This window comes from Pelobates fuscus, chromosome 9 (genome assembly GCF_036172605.1).
Source record: "Pelobates fuscus isolate aPelFus1 chromosome 9, aPelFus1.pri, whole genome shotgun sequence".
Taxonomy (NCBI): domain Eukaryota; kingdom Metazoa; phylum Chordata; class Amphibia; order Anura; family Pelobatidae; genus Pelobates; species Pelobates fuscus.
In genome coordinates, this window is record NC_086325.1 from 136,014,658 (window position 1) to 136,028,710 (window position 14,053).

Genomic DNA, 14,053 nt, shown 5'->3' on the forward strand with positions numbered 1-14,053 from the left:
CAGCTCAAAGTCTATACTGAGGTCATGTTGAAGATTTGAAATCATAGGAAAATCAAAAGCTGAATGAACTTGATGCAATATTTTGATTTGGGTGAACACAGACAAAGAGGCATGATTGTAAAAAAAAACGAGATGCTATGTCAACGTAACGTCTTACGAAACGTCTTATTCTTGTTTTGCCCTCTATTCCACAATTAAACCTAGGATTAACGTAAAAGGTTTCAAAATTTTAAAGGGACATTATTATAGTCACCAGAACAACTACAGTTTTATGTAGTTGTTCTGGTGTGTTTAGTATGTCCCTGCAGGCCTTTTAATGTAAACAATGCCTTTTCAAAAAAAAGATCAGTTTTGCACAATCTTTTTAATGTAAAAGCCTGCAGTCCCTGCAATGTGCTTAAGTGGTCTGGGTGCCTATAGTGTCCCTTTCAAGTCATTTACTTCTCTATAAATACACATGCAATAATTTGTCTAGTTTTTTATTTATTTTAATAATTCAACGTTTATATACGCAGGTACAGAGAAAGCATATCGGTACACGGAATCTGTGCAATAATAATCAGAACAGAAACATTCACATTATTAGCTATTAATAATCAAACAGCATGACAGTGATATAACAGTTACATTCAGTGTGGTAAATTGTAATTCTAGCATGATCTCCCTCTCTGAGACCATTGCAGCGACTGTCCGTGATGGAATAATAGTGTAAATATGTTAGGTAAATAGAGTGGAAGAAGATATAAGTGTGGGTGGAATTTGGAGAGAGAAAAAGAGTATGCGGGTTAGGAAAAGGTTGAAATAAAGGTAGGTATTGGATGCACAGGATACTGCACCCACAGTGATTTTGTTGAAAGTCTATTTGGAGACGCGTTAGTTGTAGCATCAGCCCGTTAGGATGTTGCTAAAGCCTGATTCTAAAAGGATCCATCAGTGAATACCGGTAACTCAGTACTAATTCCTCATTAGCTTTGATGTCCTCCACCCTTGTAATCCACTACCTGACAGTGGGGGATCGAGCCCTCACTCCAGGGTACTGCAATAGTACTACGTGCTGCATTTATGAGATGTGGTAGAATAGATCCCTAATATTTGCCTAAAGTGATTGGGTAAAGATGCAACAGAAAAGGCTCAGGAGTTAACGAGAGGGGGGACGTTTTAAGAAGTGTCTTATGTATGTTCTTGCAAAAGGGTTGAGATAAGGTCATAACTCTACCAAATATGGAAGTGAGAATCTTAAAGCCTGTTTCTTGGTACTTGGTGCAATTATAGAATCACGAAAAAGGTTAAGGTGCATAAAAATGTAATCGATGCGTGAGTAGGCATTATGTGGAGTTGAGTAAAATATATAGTCCCTCTCAGTTGGTGCAGAGTTCTCCAACAATCTATTAATTGGTACTCTTGGAGGAAGGCCCGAATCCCCTGTGACTTTCTTGCATATGTATCGGCACATGGGTCTAGTGGTAGATTAAAGTCACCTCCCACCACCTTCAGGTGCCAACACTGAAGGTCTTTAGTTGTCTTAGGACATTTCTAATTTGTCTAGTGTTGATGAAAAAAACTACCTGCAGGTATAACTTCGAAATCTCAGCAAACTGAACACATAGGCAGTTACAAATATCGCAGAATGGAACGGATCAGTTGCACAGTTGTGTGTGTGGATCAGTTATGTGTCCTCATGATGTCAAAGGTTTTGTGAGCGTATCTCACTGCTACTTTTGTATAGTGTTAACAGTGCTGTTATGTATGTCTCTGTTGTTTATTATAATATTTTTTAGCATTTTTAAAAATTATATACTATCTACGTAATGCATTTAAATAATGGTGTTTACTTGAGCCTGAAGTGTCCTTTTAAGTAAATGGTTTTTATAATAAAACTTAATAATAAGGCTTGTCAATACTTCAGGAGCCTGGAAGCTCTAGTTCCTAAAAACATTACTAGTGCAACCTATCGTTTGTAACAGGTTTATTTGCTAAAGTGAAAATGCAGACTGAATTTCAAATTTAAGACCAGAGTAGTTGAGCTGGAAGTGTAGTCGACTTGGAGAATTTTTACAGCTCGGCTATAAGGACTTTAAATCTGAAATTCACTTTGAATTCTCTCTTTAGTGAATAACCCTGTTAGTGTTTCATTTAGTATTCACATGGTTAATACCTAAAGTGTGAGTTGTTGGGAATTCAATATTATTTTTACATTTTAGATCAAAATAGACAACTGTAAACATTCTTCAAGTCAGCTATCTTTTCAATTCAGCTACCTTAGGCTAGAATTTAAAATGTGAAGTTAGCAAATAAACCTGCAAGTCTAAAATATATTTTCTAACAGCAAAGAAATGTGAATGTGACTTTCGACTTGGCCTGTCTCAATCCTACATTCCACATACATATGCCGATGGTCAACCAAAGACTCCGTAAGCGGTGAGCGTGTTGATAAATCATCTCACCTGTTGGGCATGAATCCAGCATCGTTCAGCAGACTTGCCTGCTCAGTGTCTCTTGGGAAGCCATGCAGAACCCACCCGTTCATAGCGGAATCTAGTCTGCTGAGCCTCTCGATCAGGATCTTCAGTACAATGTTATTTGGAGCTGGGGAAAAGAGACAAATGAGACAAAAACAGTATTAACATTACAGTATAGTTGTCCTGTACTGTGTAAACTTCACTGAAAAGTATTTGAATATATATATACACACACACATACTTTAAAAGTTATTCAGCACTCTTGTACCTAAAGGATTCAAAAAGTCATTTCCTGGGTGCAATCTCAAGCAAGACATGTACTGTATTTATTCAAATCTAATGTGCACCTTTTTGGAAAATAAAGTTTCCAAAATTTGAATGCACCTGACATTCGATGGCGCATTACATTCGGGACAAAATTCGAAATTTTCCAGCCAATTTCATTCTGGCAAATTCACACAGGCAATTTAAAACTGGTGAATTCAAACAGACAAATTCACACAGGCGAATTTCATTCCGGTGAATTCACACAGGCAAAATTTGTTCCTGAAAGAAAGAATAGACTTAACATGTAACACTAAAATTGAATAACCATCAATGTTACTATGGTATATGGCAATAAACCTTTTAATTGTAGCACAATGTTGTATAGTAGTATCTTTTTGCAGAAATGTGCATTACATTCGCCAGCAAAAACATTTTTCAGCTTCCATGTTTCAAAAATTGAGGTGTGCATTAGATTCAATGGCGCATTAAATTCAAGTAAATACGGTATATACACATTAAATAATAAAAGCATTCATAGGTCTTGTTAAAAATGTGTATTCAAAATGATACAAAGATGATTTGATGAATCTATGTGTACACACACACACACGTCTTAAAATGTCAAGATTTCAAGTCCTTCCCTAATTGTAACCATAATAGATTTGTAAATAAAGAATGTATTAAAAAATATTTTTTTTTAAATTAAAATCCTATGCTACTCGCCAATGGCTAGCCAGGAGTTAAAATTTTGCGCAGTGCACAGCATATAAACACACTATTAAATAACAAAAATAAATATCCTAGCGAAAGGAGGGTTAAACTACCTATATTACGTAGCAGTTAGCAGCTCTGAACTTTTCTTCTTATCAGTTATGATCATCATTAACTCATGCTGCTCTGGCAGGTAATGAGATCAGGGATTCAAAAAGAAGCCAGTGCTGGAGAATGTTTAACTACAGATTCACATTTACGACAAGGCATGCCGCAACCCTGAATTAATTGTTTATTGTTTACTGCCCTCTGCAGGTGCAGTGCGAGACTTGCAAGAGCTTTTTCTGCTACAAATGCATGAGAGTTCTCAGCATCTGGAAGAGGTTAGCCATTACCTGTGATAAGCTAATAAAGCTCCAGGGAGTGGACTCCAAATGCCAAGTAAAAGAGTTAGACACAGGCCCAGATGAGTGTTTATTGAGCCTTTGGGGGATAGAGGAGAGAGGAAAACCCTTATGGTGATTGAAAGGTTGATGACTCCAAAACAGCTGGATCTGGTCTGTTTCTAAAGAAGGGCAAGTCCTCGAGAGGTCCCCCGACAGAAGCAAGATATGGTGCCATAGAGCACATGGCAAAACTCTCTTTTCCTACACAATGTTTACTAATAAGAAGGCACTGTAAATGCACTCCAATACAAGGCCGTTCCAAAGTCTCTTTAATGACGCTCATCATTTACACACTGTACTTCACAGCAAGAATGAATCATTTTCTGTTGGGCAAAGGAATTAGGAGAAAATACTCATTTGGGACAATTGGTAAGCTTGAGATAAAACGTTATCTTCTATTAATTGCTGATATATGTAGAGAATACATAACAGTGACGTGTGTAATATGAGAAAATAATAGCATCAAGAGTTTTATTGAACCGTCACTGTAAAACAAGAGACTGAATGTTTATTGGGACGGCATTATGTTCCCCTAATACAGGGGTAGGCAACCTTCAGCACTCCAGATGACGTGGACTACATTTCCCTTGATGCTTTGCAAGTTTTATAGTTGTTAGAGCATTTTAAGGGAGATGTAGCTCACAACATCTGGAGTTCCGAAGGTTGTCTACCCCTGCCCTAACACATGCTTCATCATTCATTCTGTGTATTGTAGGCAGTGGTAGGGCTAGGTGTACTGTGTTACAGTAACGGAGAGGTAAAAGGTTAAAGCGGCACGGTCACTTTGCAGGTTTTTCTTTTAAATTAATCTTTTTTTTCTCCCTCTATTTTTCCTTGTTTTTATTTTTTTTACAATTAGAAATAAAACAACTAAATCTGTCACAAGGAAGAAACGATAATAAATATAAATAAATCCAGGTAGAAAAGAGGGGAGTATAGACATTAAGATATAAGAGACATAAGGAAAGGAAAACTAAAAGAAAAAAAAAGTGACAGAGCAGCTGTAAGGCCTGAGAACAGTGGGAGTTACAGTCCTGGACATAAACTATTCACGCTGTCATTATTGACTCAGTTGGATTTTAAAAAGTGTACTAAAATTGCAGCAGATGCTGCTCTGGAGTGTAACTCCCACTATTCTTGAGCATGTATGTCCCAGTTCTGGCAAAGATGAGTCCTCCCCCGCAACAACATGGGGGTTAACTGTGCATTACTCTTTTAGACTGGAAGAAAGAAGATTTCGTCTAAGGCAAAGGAAAGGTTTTTTTTACTGTAAGAACAATCAGAATGTGGAATTCTCTGCCTGAAGAAGTGGTTTTATCAGAGTCCATACAGATGTTCAAACAACTACTAGATGCATACTTGCAAAAACAAAATATTCAAGGATATAATCTTTCAATGTAGGGTAATAACTGCTTGATCCAAGGATAAATCTGACTGCCATTCTGGGGTCAAAAAGGATTTATTTTTTTTCCCTAGCTTGTTGCAAAATTGTGCTTCAAACTGGGGTTTTTTGCCTTCTTTTGGATCAACAGCAAAAAACAAATGTGAGGAAGGCTGAACTTGATGGATGCAAGTCTCTTTTCAGCTATGTAACTATGTAACTATGCGTTCATTATAGGGGATAATTGCACGCAGTACAGGATTCCAAGACATGATCTGCCCACTGACCATGGCATTTATATGTACATCATGTCATATCTGTATATACAATTCCAACAACCTATAACCTGTGACAGTGCTCTGTATATTCAGTGCTAATGTTAATGCTGACCAATGGTTTGGCCTGCTTTTTTCAGCAGTATGCACTTACACAAATTCAAAGTGAATTTTAAACTTAAAGGGACACTAGTCACCAAAACAGCTCTAGCTTATTAATGAAGTAGTGGTGTATAGATCATGAACTTGCAGTCTCACTGCTCAATTCTCTGCCATCTATGAGTTAAATCACTTTGTTTATGCAGCTCTAGTCACACCTCCCTGCATGTGACTTACACAGCCTTCCTAAAAACTTCATGTAAAGAGACATCTAATGTTTACATTCCTTTATTCAAATTCTGTTTAATTTAGAATGTATTATCTCCTGCTCTGCTAATGGCTTTCTATACCCTGCAGGAGCCTCCTGTAAAAACCTTTAAACTTATATCTGATTGAAAATGAAATCTGATGATGATCTATACACTAAAACAGCTTCATTAAGCAATAGAATCCCTTTAACACTATAACAGTCGAATTACAAAAAACTCCAAGTAAGCTAAATAATGAGTTATTGTGGCCTAAAATATTCATTTAATTGTTTTAAATTTTTTTAATTTATTTAATTATCTGGTATTCAACATTTGCAGATGAAAATACTGTGAATAGTATGTTAGACTGGGTAGTTAGGTGGGTAGTTATGAGAGCTAAATGTGCCTCACTTATAACATAATTATGTATATTATAACTTGTAAAAAAAAAATACAGTGGTAAGGCAGTAATTAATGACAGTATATTAAAGACATTTTACAACAATTCAGTTTACTAGGATATGCAACAGCAGCTCGCAGAGCTAGTGTAGATCCATACACAAGTACAAAGCTATGACTTAGGAGGCATGCAAGCCTTAAAGTGGTTTAGGCAAGGGTGAGATAGCTGTAGGAACAAACGGTGAAATATCTGGGACATTTTCACTTTTGTTTCTGTCCATGCAGTCCTAGTCACACCCTGCATGAAAAAAAATAAATAGAAAGGTGTAAGTTGGGGAACACCATACTGCTTCCATAAGAGCCGCCTTGTCAGATACACTGGAACTGCACCAGTATATATTGCAGGCGGACTATGGTGGTGCCAGAGCAACCTTGGGGAACCTCAATGAGCCATCCATAGCTAGTTGTTTTGCACGCTTGGGTCATAACACGGTAGTAAAAAGTCTCCTCGTGTAATGCAAGAGTTCTTACCCTATGACCTCCACTGGCACCCCACAGACCCGCACACGTTGTGCACCCTGGCTTGGTCCTCCAAGACCATCACTCGTGCATTTATTTCCATCTGACTTATTTTCTGGGCTGCCAGAGCTGCATCTGTGGCTGACTTCGCCACACCTCTGTTGTCGTATTCCACAGCTGCTATGCATCCTGTTAAGGTAGCCACCTCCTCATAAATCATCACTAACTCTGCATGGAACATGGAGCGAATGTCGCCCAGAAGTGCCTTAGTCCCTGTTCCCTTTTTGTGGATGGCTCTCGGTACCTTCGATTACCAGCAGTAGGCAGTGGCCCAGAATCTCTGCCGAGCTCCTCTAGTTCATCCTCCAAGCTCAGATTTTCTGAGGAGGCTGAGAGGATGGCTGTGCTCAAACCATCTTGGATGTCACAGGTCTCAGGGTTTGTCTCATCAAAGCTCCAATATCTGGTACACCAGGGCCTGAATTGGATCTGTTCTTCTTTGATTACCTCCCCATTAGTCCCACACAACAAAGGGCATGTTTGCTTGAAAAATCAGGTCTGTATTGTCCGAATTCGGAACTTTGAAAGATTCCTGCACAGAGCTCTAGTAAACCACGTCTTTCTCAGTCGAGCACTGGCTCAGTTCCCGAATTTTACATTTATTTTGAATTCCAGACAACTCTTACTAGTAAATACATTTGTAAATGTATACATTTATACTAGATACACCTACCAAGGGTTTGTGTTACTGTAGCATCGTTCTAAAGAAAACAGCAAAGAACTATTGTTTTTTTGCAACGTTATTTACTAACGTGTGAACTGTGGGACTTCAAAGTAAATTTCAAATTCTAATAGACCAAAATAGCTGAAATGGAAGCATAGCTTGTTTGGAGATTTTTTTTCCAATTCAGCTATTTTGGCCTTAAATTTGAAATTCACTTTCAGATCTCCCTTTATTAAATAGCTCTGCTGATATCTGAAATCATGTTTTTTAGACAGCACTGTGTATACATAAATAATTTACAGGCAGCTGGTATCATATAAACAAATGAAAAAGATTTTATTTAAAAAATAAAATCCCACACTCCAAAAATTAATGACTTAAAGGTGTTTATTTACTAAACAGGGAAGTGTGAAAATTGAATAAAGCATTACAAATGGTAAAAGACAAAATAGTGGAATTCTGGCCTACAGTTCCCTTGTAAATTATTCGCAATCCCATATAACCTAAAAGCGTTAAGCTTTTCACTAGCAGAATGATCTGCAAACCATTGCTAAAAAGGTGAAAAATGTGTTAAAAAACAGAGCAAACGGCAATAAAGGAAAGAAGATTGAAACAGCGTGATTTTTTTCCCCTTCGCTGTTAAAATACAAAAAAAAAAAAAAAGAAAAATAGGGGAGTTTCTCTGTAGGGCTCTGAAAGCTTGTGAAAAATTAAACTCAACAGATTCAAACTGTCCTATTTCCACTTCAAAAGACAAGAGCCAACAGAGCTCTTCCCAACTCATCTTCAAACGCCCAGTGCCCTAGAAAGTTTCCGAATAAAAAAAAAAAAAGGAAAATAAGTTCTAAAAAAAATAAAAAATAAATATAAAAATATAGTCTCTTGTTCCCCCAAGCGCGGTATCCGTTACTGTAGCTGCTGTCTCTCCTTCTGCTAATTATACCCATGTGTGTCTATTAATCAACTGGTAAATTATTTACACAGCCAAGTGCTGTTTGCAGCTACCACTAATACACCAACTGCAAAGGCTTTCTGGAATGGAGCGTGAGAAGGTCCCCACTGAATCGCTCCTTCACTTCGCTGTCCTTTTTCTTTCTCTCCATTTTTAAAAAACACTTATTTTCTCGCCTTCAGTCCTGCCTGATTGCCCCCCATCAGTTGCTTACTGGGGGGGGGGGGGGGGGAGGGCTAGTGGGATTACTGCACAATTCGAATCGCAGGGTCAAAAGGGCTGCGCAGTTTAAGTGAAGAGGTTAGAGTGCCCACTTCGGAAACTGGCGTTAAGCTGCAGCAGTGATTTGGGGCGCGTTACACTATTCAGAGTAAATGTGTATTAACAAGATTATGGGTATGATATGGGAGGTGGAGGCAGCTAAGCTAAAAGAAGCCACATTTTCTGTACTGGATGTTAAACTTTAAGTATTCAGTGTATAAAGTGTGGACAACAGCTTGTAATTAGACATCTTGTGATGTATAACAAACAACACATAATTGCATTGTATATATTTTGGTTTTGGTGGTGCAAAATGTCAAACTTCTTAACTGCAAAACTGGGTGAAAATAAAATTTTCTGTTTTAATCATTTACATGACTTTATACAAAGATCCTCTGCAGCAAAGAAGCAATCCAAGTGTGATTTATTCATTTCTCAATACATAATACACATGCAGTATCTGAAGGTGACTGGAAAAGTCAAGGCTGCAATTAATATGTCCATGATCAATACAATGAGCCCCAGTGAGTTAAGCAATAACAGAACATGCATAGATACATTCATGCTTCCTATTTATAAATGTGGTAATGTTATTACTATGTGATCACAGATGGGCATTAAAGGGACACAAAAGACACCCAACCACTTCATCTCATTAAGTGGTGTGGGTGCACTGTCCTTATCCACCTCAGTCCTGCACATTCCTTTACATGCCTCTAATACTGCCTCTAGTGGCTGTCTACTAGATGAGGCTTCCTGGAGTTGCACGGAGTTTGACTCCGTTATAGGATGCTGCACGTCCTCATGCTCCAGCGTCAAGGCAAACCTCATAGGAAATCATTGAGGAAATACTTTCCTATGGGGAAGGCCTAATGCTTGAGCTTATGCGCATTAAGTCCTGTCCCCCACCCTCCCCCCCAATCGGCTGACGTCGGAGGAGGCATAGCATGATCTTGCGCTGAGGGACATAGGCGTTGAAATCGGGTACGTGAATAAAAGGTTATTTAGCCCTTCACAACACTGGGGGAAGTCGCAGGGGCAGAGGAACACTTTAGTGTTAGGAAAACAAAGATGTATTCCTAACACTGTTTCTTTAATTACAAAGAAGATAGTTTTTGATTGACACTCATTGCAATAAATGTTAACGTGCTACCTTGCTGAGAGTTCTCAATGTATGGACCGATTAATTCTTCATATTTACTTTCATTTGCAACAGCTTCCTTCAGCAATTGGCCACAGCAAACTGACAAAAGACAGGCAAAATTGAAACAATAAGGAAACAGAGATGTGGGAATTGCAATAAAAATAATTTGCACATAAAATGAACATCACAACTAAGCAGCATCCACTGCATATTTTGAATATTAATCTATTACCTTTTGAGATTTGTATGCATTATTGTATTTACCTTCAGAAAATTGTGTTTGTTTTTTACTATACTAAAATACTTCATTAGGGAATATTTACCCCTGCAAATCTCTGCCATGTGCCTACGTGTACACTTTATTAAAAGGCTGTATAATACTTCAGAGCTCACCTGTCTTTTACTCGGTTCACCTGAAGCTACCTGGACATATCATATTCCAAGGGAAAAACAAGGTTTCTCTGTGATATACTTCTTTTGTAAAATCAAAAGACAAAGCACAGTTTGAGACTTACTATTGACCAGGCCATACTTCTGTGACAGCAATGATGCCTGAAGGCCACGTCCACTGCCTGGGGGTCCGTAGAGCAAGACGCGAGGCGTGTAAGGGGCCACGGACCTTGGTTTGCTTAGCACAAAAGTCAAAACTAAAAAAAAAAAAAAAGAAAGAAAGTGTCACTGAAGTAAGCAGGGAATACAGTCACAAGTTTTGCTAAGATTACAGTACTAACAATATCTCTTGCTTTTTAATGTTCAGAAGGGTAGCCAGGTGTATTTTGTTGTTTTTCAAGACAACAGAGTGAGTCAAATCCTATTATATCATAACTGTCACTACACACCATATATCAATAAGGGGTAACCCCAAGTACTAAAACAAATTTAGCTTACGGTAATTAAGTGGTTTTGGTTTACAGACCATGCCCGTGCTGTATCATTGCTTAATTCTGTGCCATTTAAAAGCTGAACCACTTTGGATATACAGCCTTAGCCACACCTTCCCTTGCTATGACTTACACAGTCTCCTTGCACACTTCCTGTAAAGGTAAATCTCATTTTTAGCCCCTTAAAGACACAGGTTCTGTTTACTTGTTTTGTATTTAAGAACACAAGCAATGTTGGCATTTTTTATATTTTTCCTACAATTTCAGTCTTTCACATTCATTCCACTAACACTATTATATACCATTTTTTAAAGGCTTTATTTTGATGTTACAAATACATATATAAAATCTCATTTATGACATGAAAAAAAATACAGGAAAAAAAAAAGTATTTCAATAAGAACATGTACATAGGTTGGACAGTTTAAAGGAACACCACAGTGTCAGGAATACAAATGTGTATTCCTGACATACACATTGGGAAAACACTGTTCATGGCCCTCCTTACCCTCTGTAAAAAAGATAGTTGACTTACCTTTTTCCAGCGCAGCACAGGTCTCGTTACGGCTGATCCTGTCCACACTCTGCCTCCTTTTTGATGATCTCAGCCAACCCAATGCTTTCTCCGCATAGAGAGCATTGAATTGATGCATCTCTAGAAGGAGCGTTCGGTGTCTCCATGCAGAGTGTGGAGATGCTGAACGTCAGTGCTGCACGTTTGATAGCACTGACCAAGGAAGCTCCTCTAGTGGCCGCCTGAGTGACTTCCACTAGACGTGTTCCTATGGAGCAAAGGCCGTGTTTACATTAAAATGCTCGCTGGGACAGAGTATACTCACCAGAACAACTACAATAAGCTGTATAGTGTGACTATAGCCTATACTTTAACAAAAGTAATGGAAAATGTATTTATTTGTCCTGATTTACAGAGTACATCACATGTCTTGTATTTCAGTTTATTTTTGGTAGTTACAGGTCACAAAATACAAGGAGTAAAATACAATTTCAATGTGGAATAATTGCAGAATTTGGAATTTCCATAAATAGATTTGATGGGTCTATGTCTCATTTTGGGCTATTACAGCAGCCTGGCTGTTTAAATTACCCCACAAAGGCCTACCACCAAGTGTCAGTGGGCATCTGTTGATGCTTCCTCTGACATTTCTTCCAAAGCTCACAGCACAGTAGGATTAATTTACAATACATTGTATGCTCTGGCCGAGCCAGGTCAGCCAAACATACATTGTAAATGATAAAATAAAATCTATTTGCGTTTTCTTAAAATAAATAAACAATACCGAGCAAACTCTCAGAGCTCCGCTCAAAATTGACCAAAAACGGCTGAATTCTGTTAAAAAAGACCTACCTACCTCACAAAAAACGACACCCTGACTGCAGGAACCAGAATGGGTCGCAAAAACAAAAAACCTAGACCTGATAAGAGCCCACCGGGCCGAGACATCGGAGAACTTTTCCGGAGCTCACAGAGGGCCGCATGAGACAAAATGGCGCTGGCGGACGACTGCTCCTCTTACTCATCGGACGACATGGCAATTGCCCCAAAGGTACAGACCACCCCGGCTACGAAGCAGTGCCAAGCCCCACAGGAGGCCACCACAGGCCGAGACCCGGTCACCGCCGCGCAAATTAAGGCGATGCTGGCGGAACTCCGCGCAAACTTGGCGGACGACCTAGCCCCCCTCAAAAAGGCAGTAGAACACACAACTGCCAAACTGGCCCAACTTGACGCCACCCAGAGAGCAAGCAAGATAATCGGCTCACTGCGGTGGAGAAAGGGCTAGCTGCCTTAAACCAACAACGGCTAAAGACCGACCGCAGACTCGACAACATGGAGGACCAGAGGCGAAGGCACAACTTAAAACTCAGGGGAGTGCCGGAACATGTGGGACTGTCAGACCTACCTCACTTCATCAGGAGATTCATGGCGGCCCATCTACCTCCAAAACAGACCAAATCCATAAGACTCAACGGTATGTTCCGTCTCCCCAAGCCGCCCAATGCACCAGCCTCCTTTTCTCCGGACCTCATCATCCACTTCAGCTCTCTACAAGACAAGGCCCTATTGCAAGCTGCAGTGAGGGGTAAAACGCCCATTCCCTTCGAAGGCGCTTCGCTGCTCCTTTTCCCGGACCAGTCCAGGAACACACTCCTGTGGCGCCAATCCCTGCGACCGCTATTGCAGCAGCTAAGAGCCAAAGAGGTGCCATATCGCTGGGGTCCCTCCCGCACGGTGCTGCTAACAGCCCGGGACACTACTCTCCGCGCAGAAACTTATCAGGAGCTAGAAGACCACCTGCGATCACTGGGACTCCCCCTTACCGCTACCCCTGAATGCAGCAACCTGACACAGGTGGACTTATCCTCGATCCGAGAGTTCGTACCTCGGGCGACAGGGCCCACCTCATCCATAGGATTCGGGACTTGACTAAGAGGTGGAAGGGTCCCAGCGGCGGCTGAGCGCCTACTCAAGCTTCCCCACACTGCCAGGAACTGTACAAATTGTTTCCACGTTACCGATTCTAATGACCGCATGGTCAAACGTTGGACTTAACTTTTTACTTTTTTGCATAGTTATATACTCTGATTGTTTTACTTGTATTGACTTAATACAAGCTTTTACTTTTTTGCATAGTTATATACTCTGATTGTTTTACCTGTATTAACATAAGAACACCATCCAGGTACTCATTGCAAGCATTTCAGACTTGCTCTCCCCCCACCCCTTCCACACTTCTATCTGCCGCACCGATCGCGTCACTCACTTCAGAGGGAAGGACACCCACTCTAGCCGCGAATACACAAACCACCTACACTACACTCCGTCATTACAAGTATGCGGCACCACCACTCACGCGACAATCGGGCAGGCTCTTACCACACAAACAAATTCACCTCAATCTAATAATAGATGCACATATGGCAACGAGATTGTAAATAAGTACGTTGCACCTCACAAATACACTCTAAGCGTTGTTGTTCCCCCTTTTTTTTGAAACAATCCTGCTGTTAATGATTACGATGCAGAACCTTCCCATGTAAACCGGTTAGCAAAGTATTCTAGTTTATGTTAAGGTATTTAGGTTGCGTAAATAGTGACAACACCTTGTGCACCGGTAGCAATACATAGCTCACTCTTACCAAACTAATCGACAAAGGTCAGAGCTTAATGTTTCCTAATTGTATTACTGTCTTAATATGTAACAATACCGCTGAGTTTTCTGCATGTACCTCTCTTAATATATACAAAAAATGAGCGCAGTTTTACC

General features: G+C 39.7%; 1 protein-coding gene across 1 annotated transcript in view; it reads right to left on the reverse strand.

Annotated features, from left to right (window-relative positions):
- Window positions 1–14,053, reverse strand: part of AK8 (adenylate kinase 8) — a 93,972-nt gene that overhangs the window by 22,186 nt on the left and 57,733 nt on the right. Inside the window, exons 9-11 of the mRNA XM_063431316.1 lie at window positions 10,401–10,532; window positions 9,895–9,984; window positions 2,445–2,586 (exon numbers count right to left, since the gene is read on the reverse strand). Of these exons, the coding sequence (XP_063287386.1) occupies window positions 2,445–2,586; window positions 9,895–9,984; window positions 10,401–10,532 (364 nt within the window). The remainder of the gene's footprint in view (window positions 1–2,444; window positions 2,587–9,894; window positions 9,985–10,400; window positions 10,533–14,053) is intronic.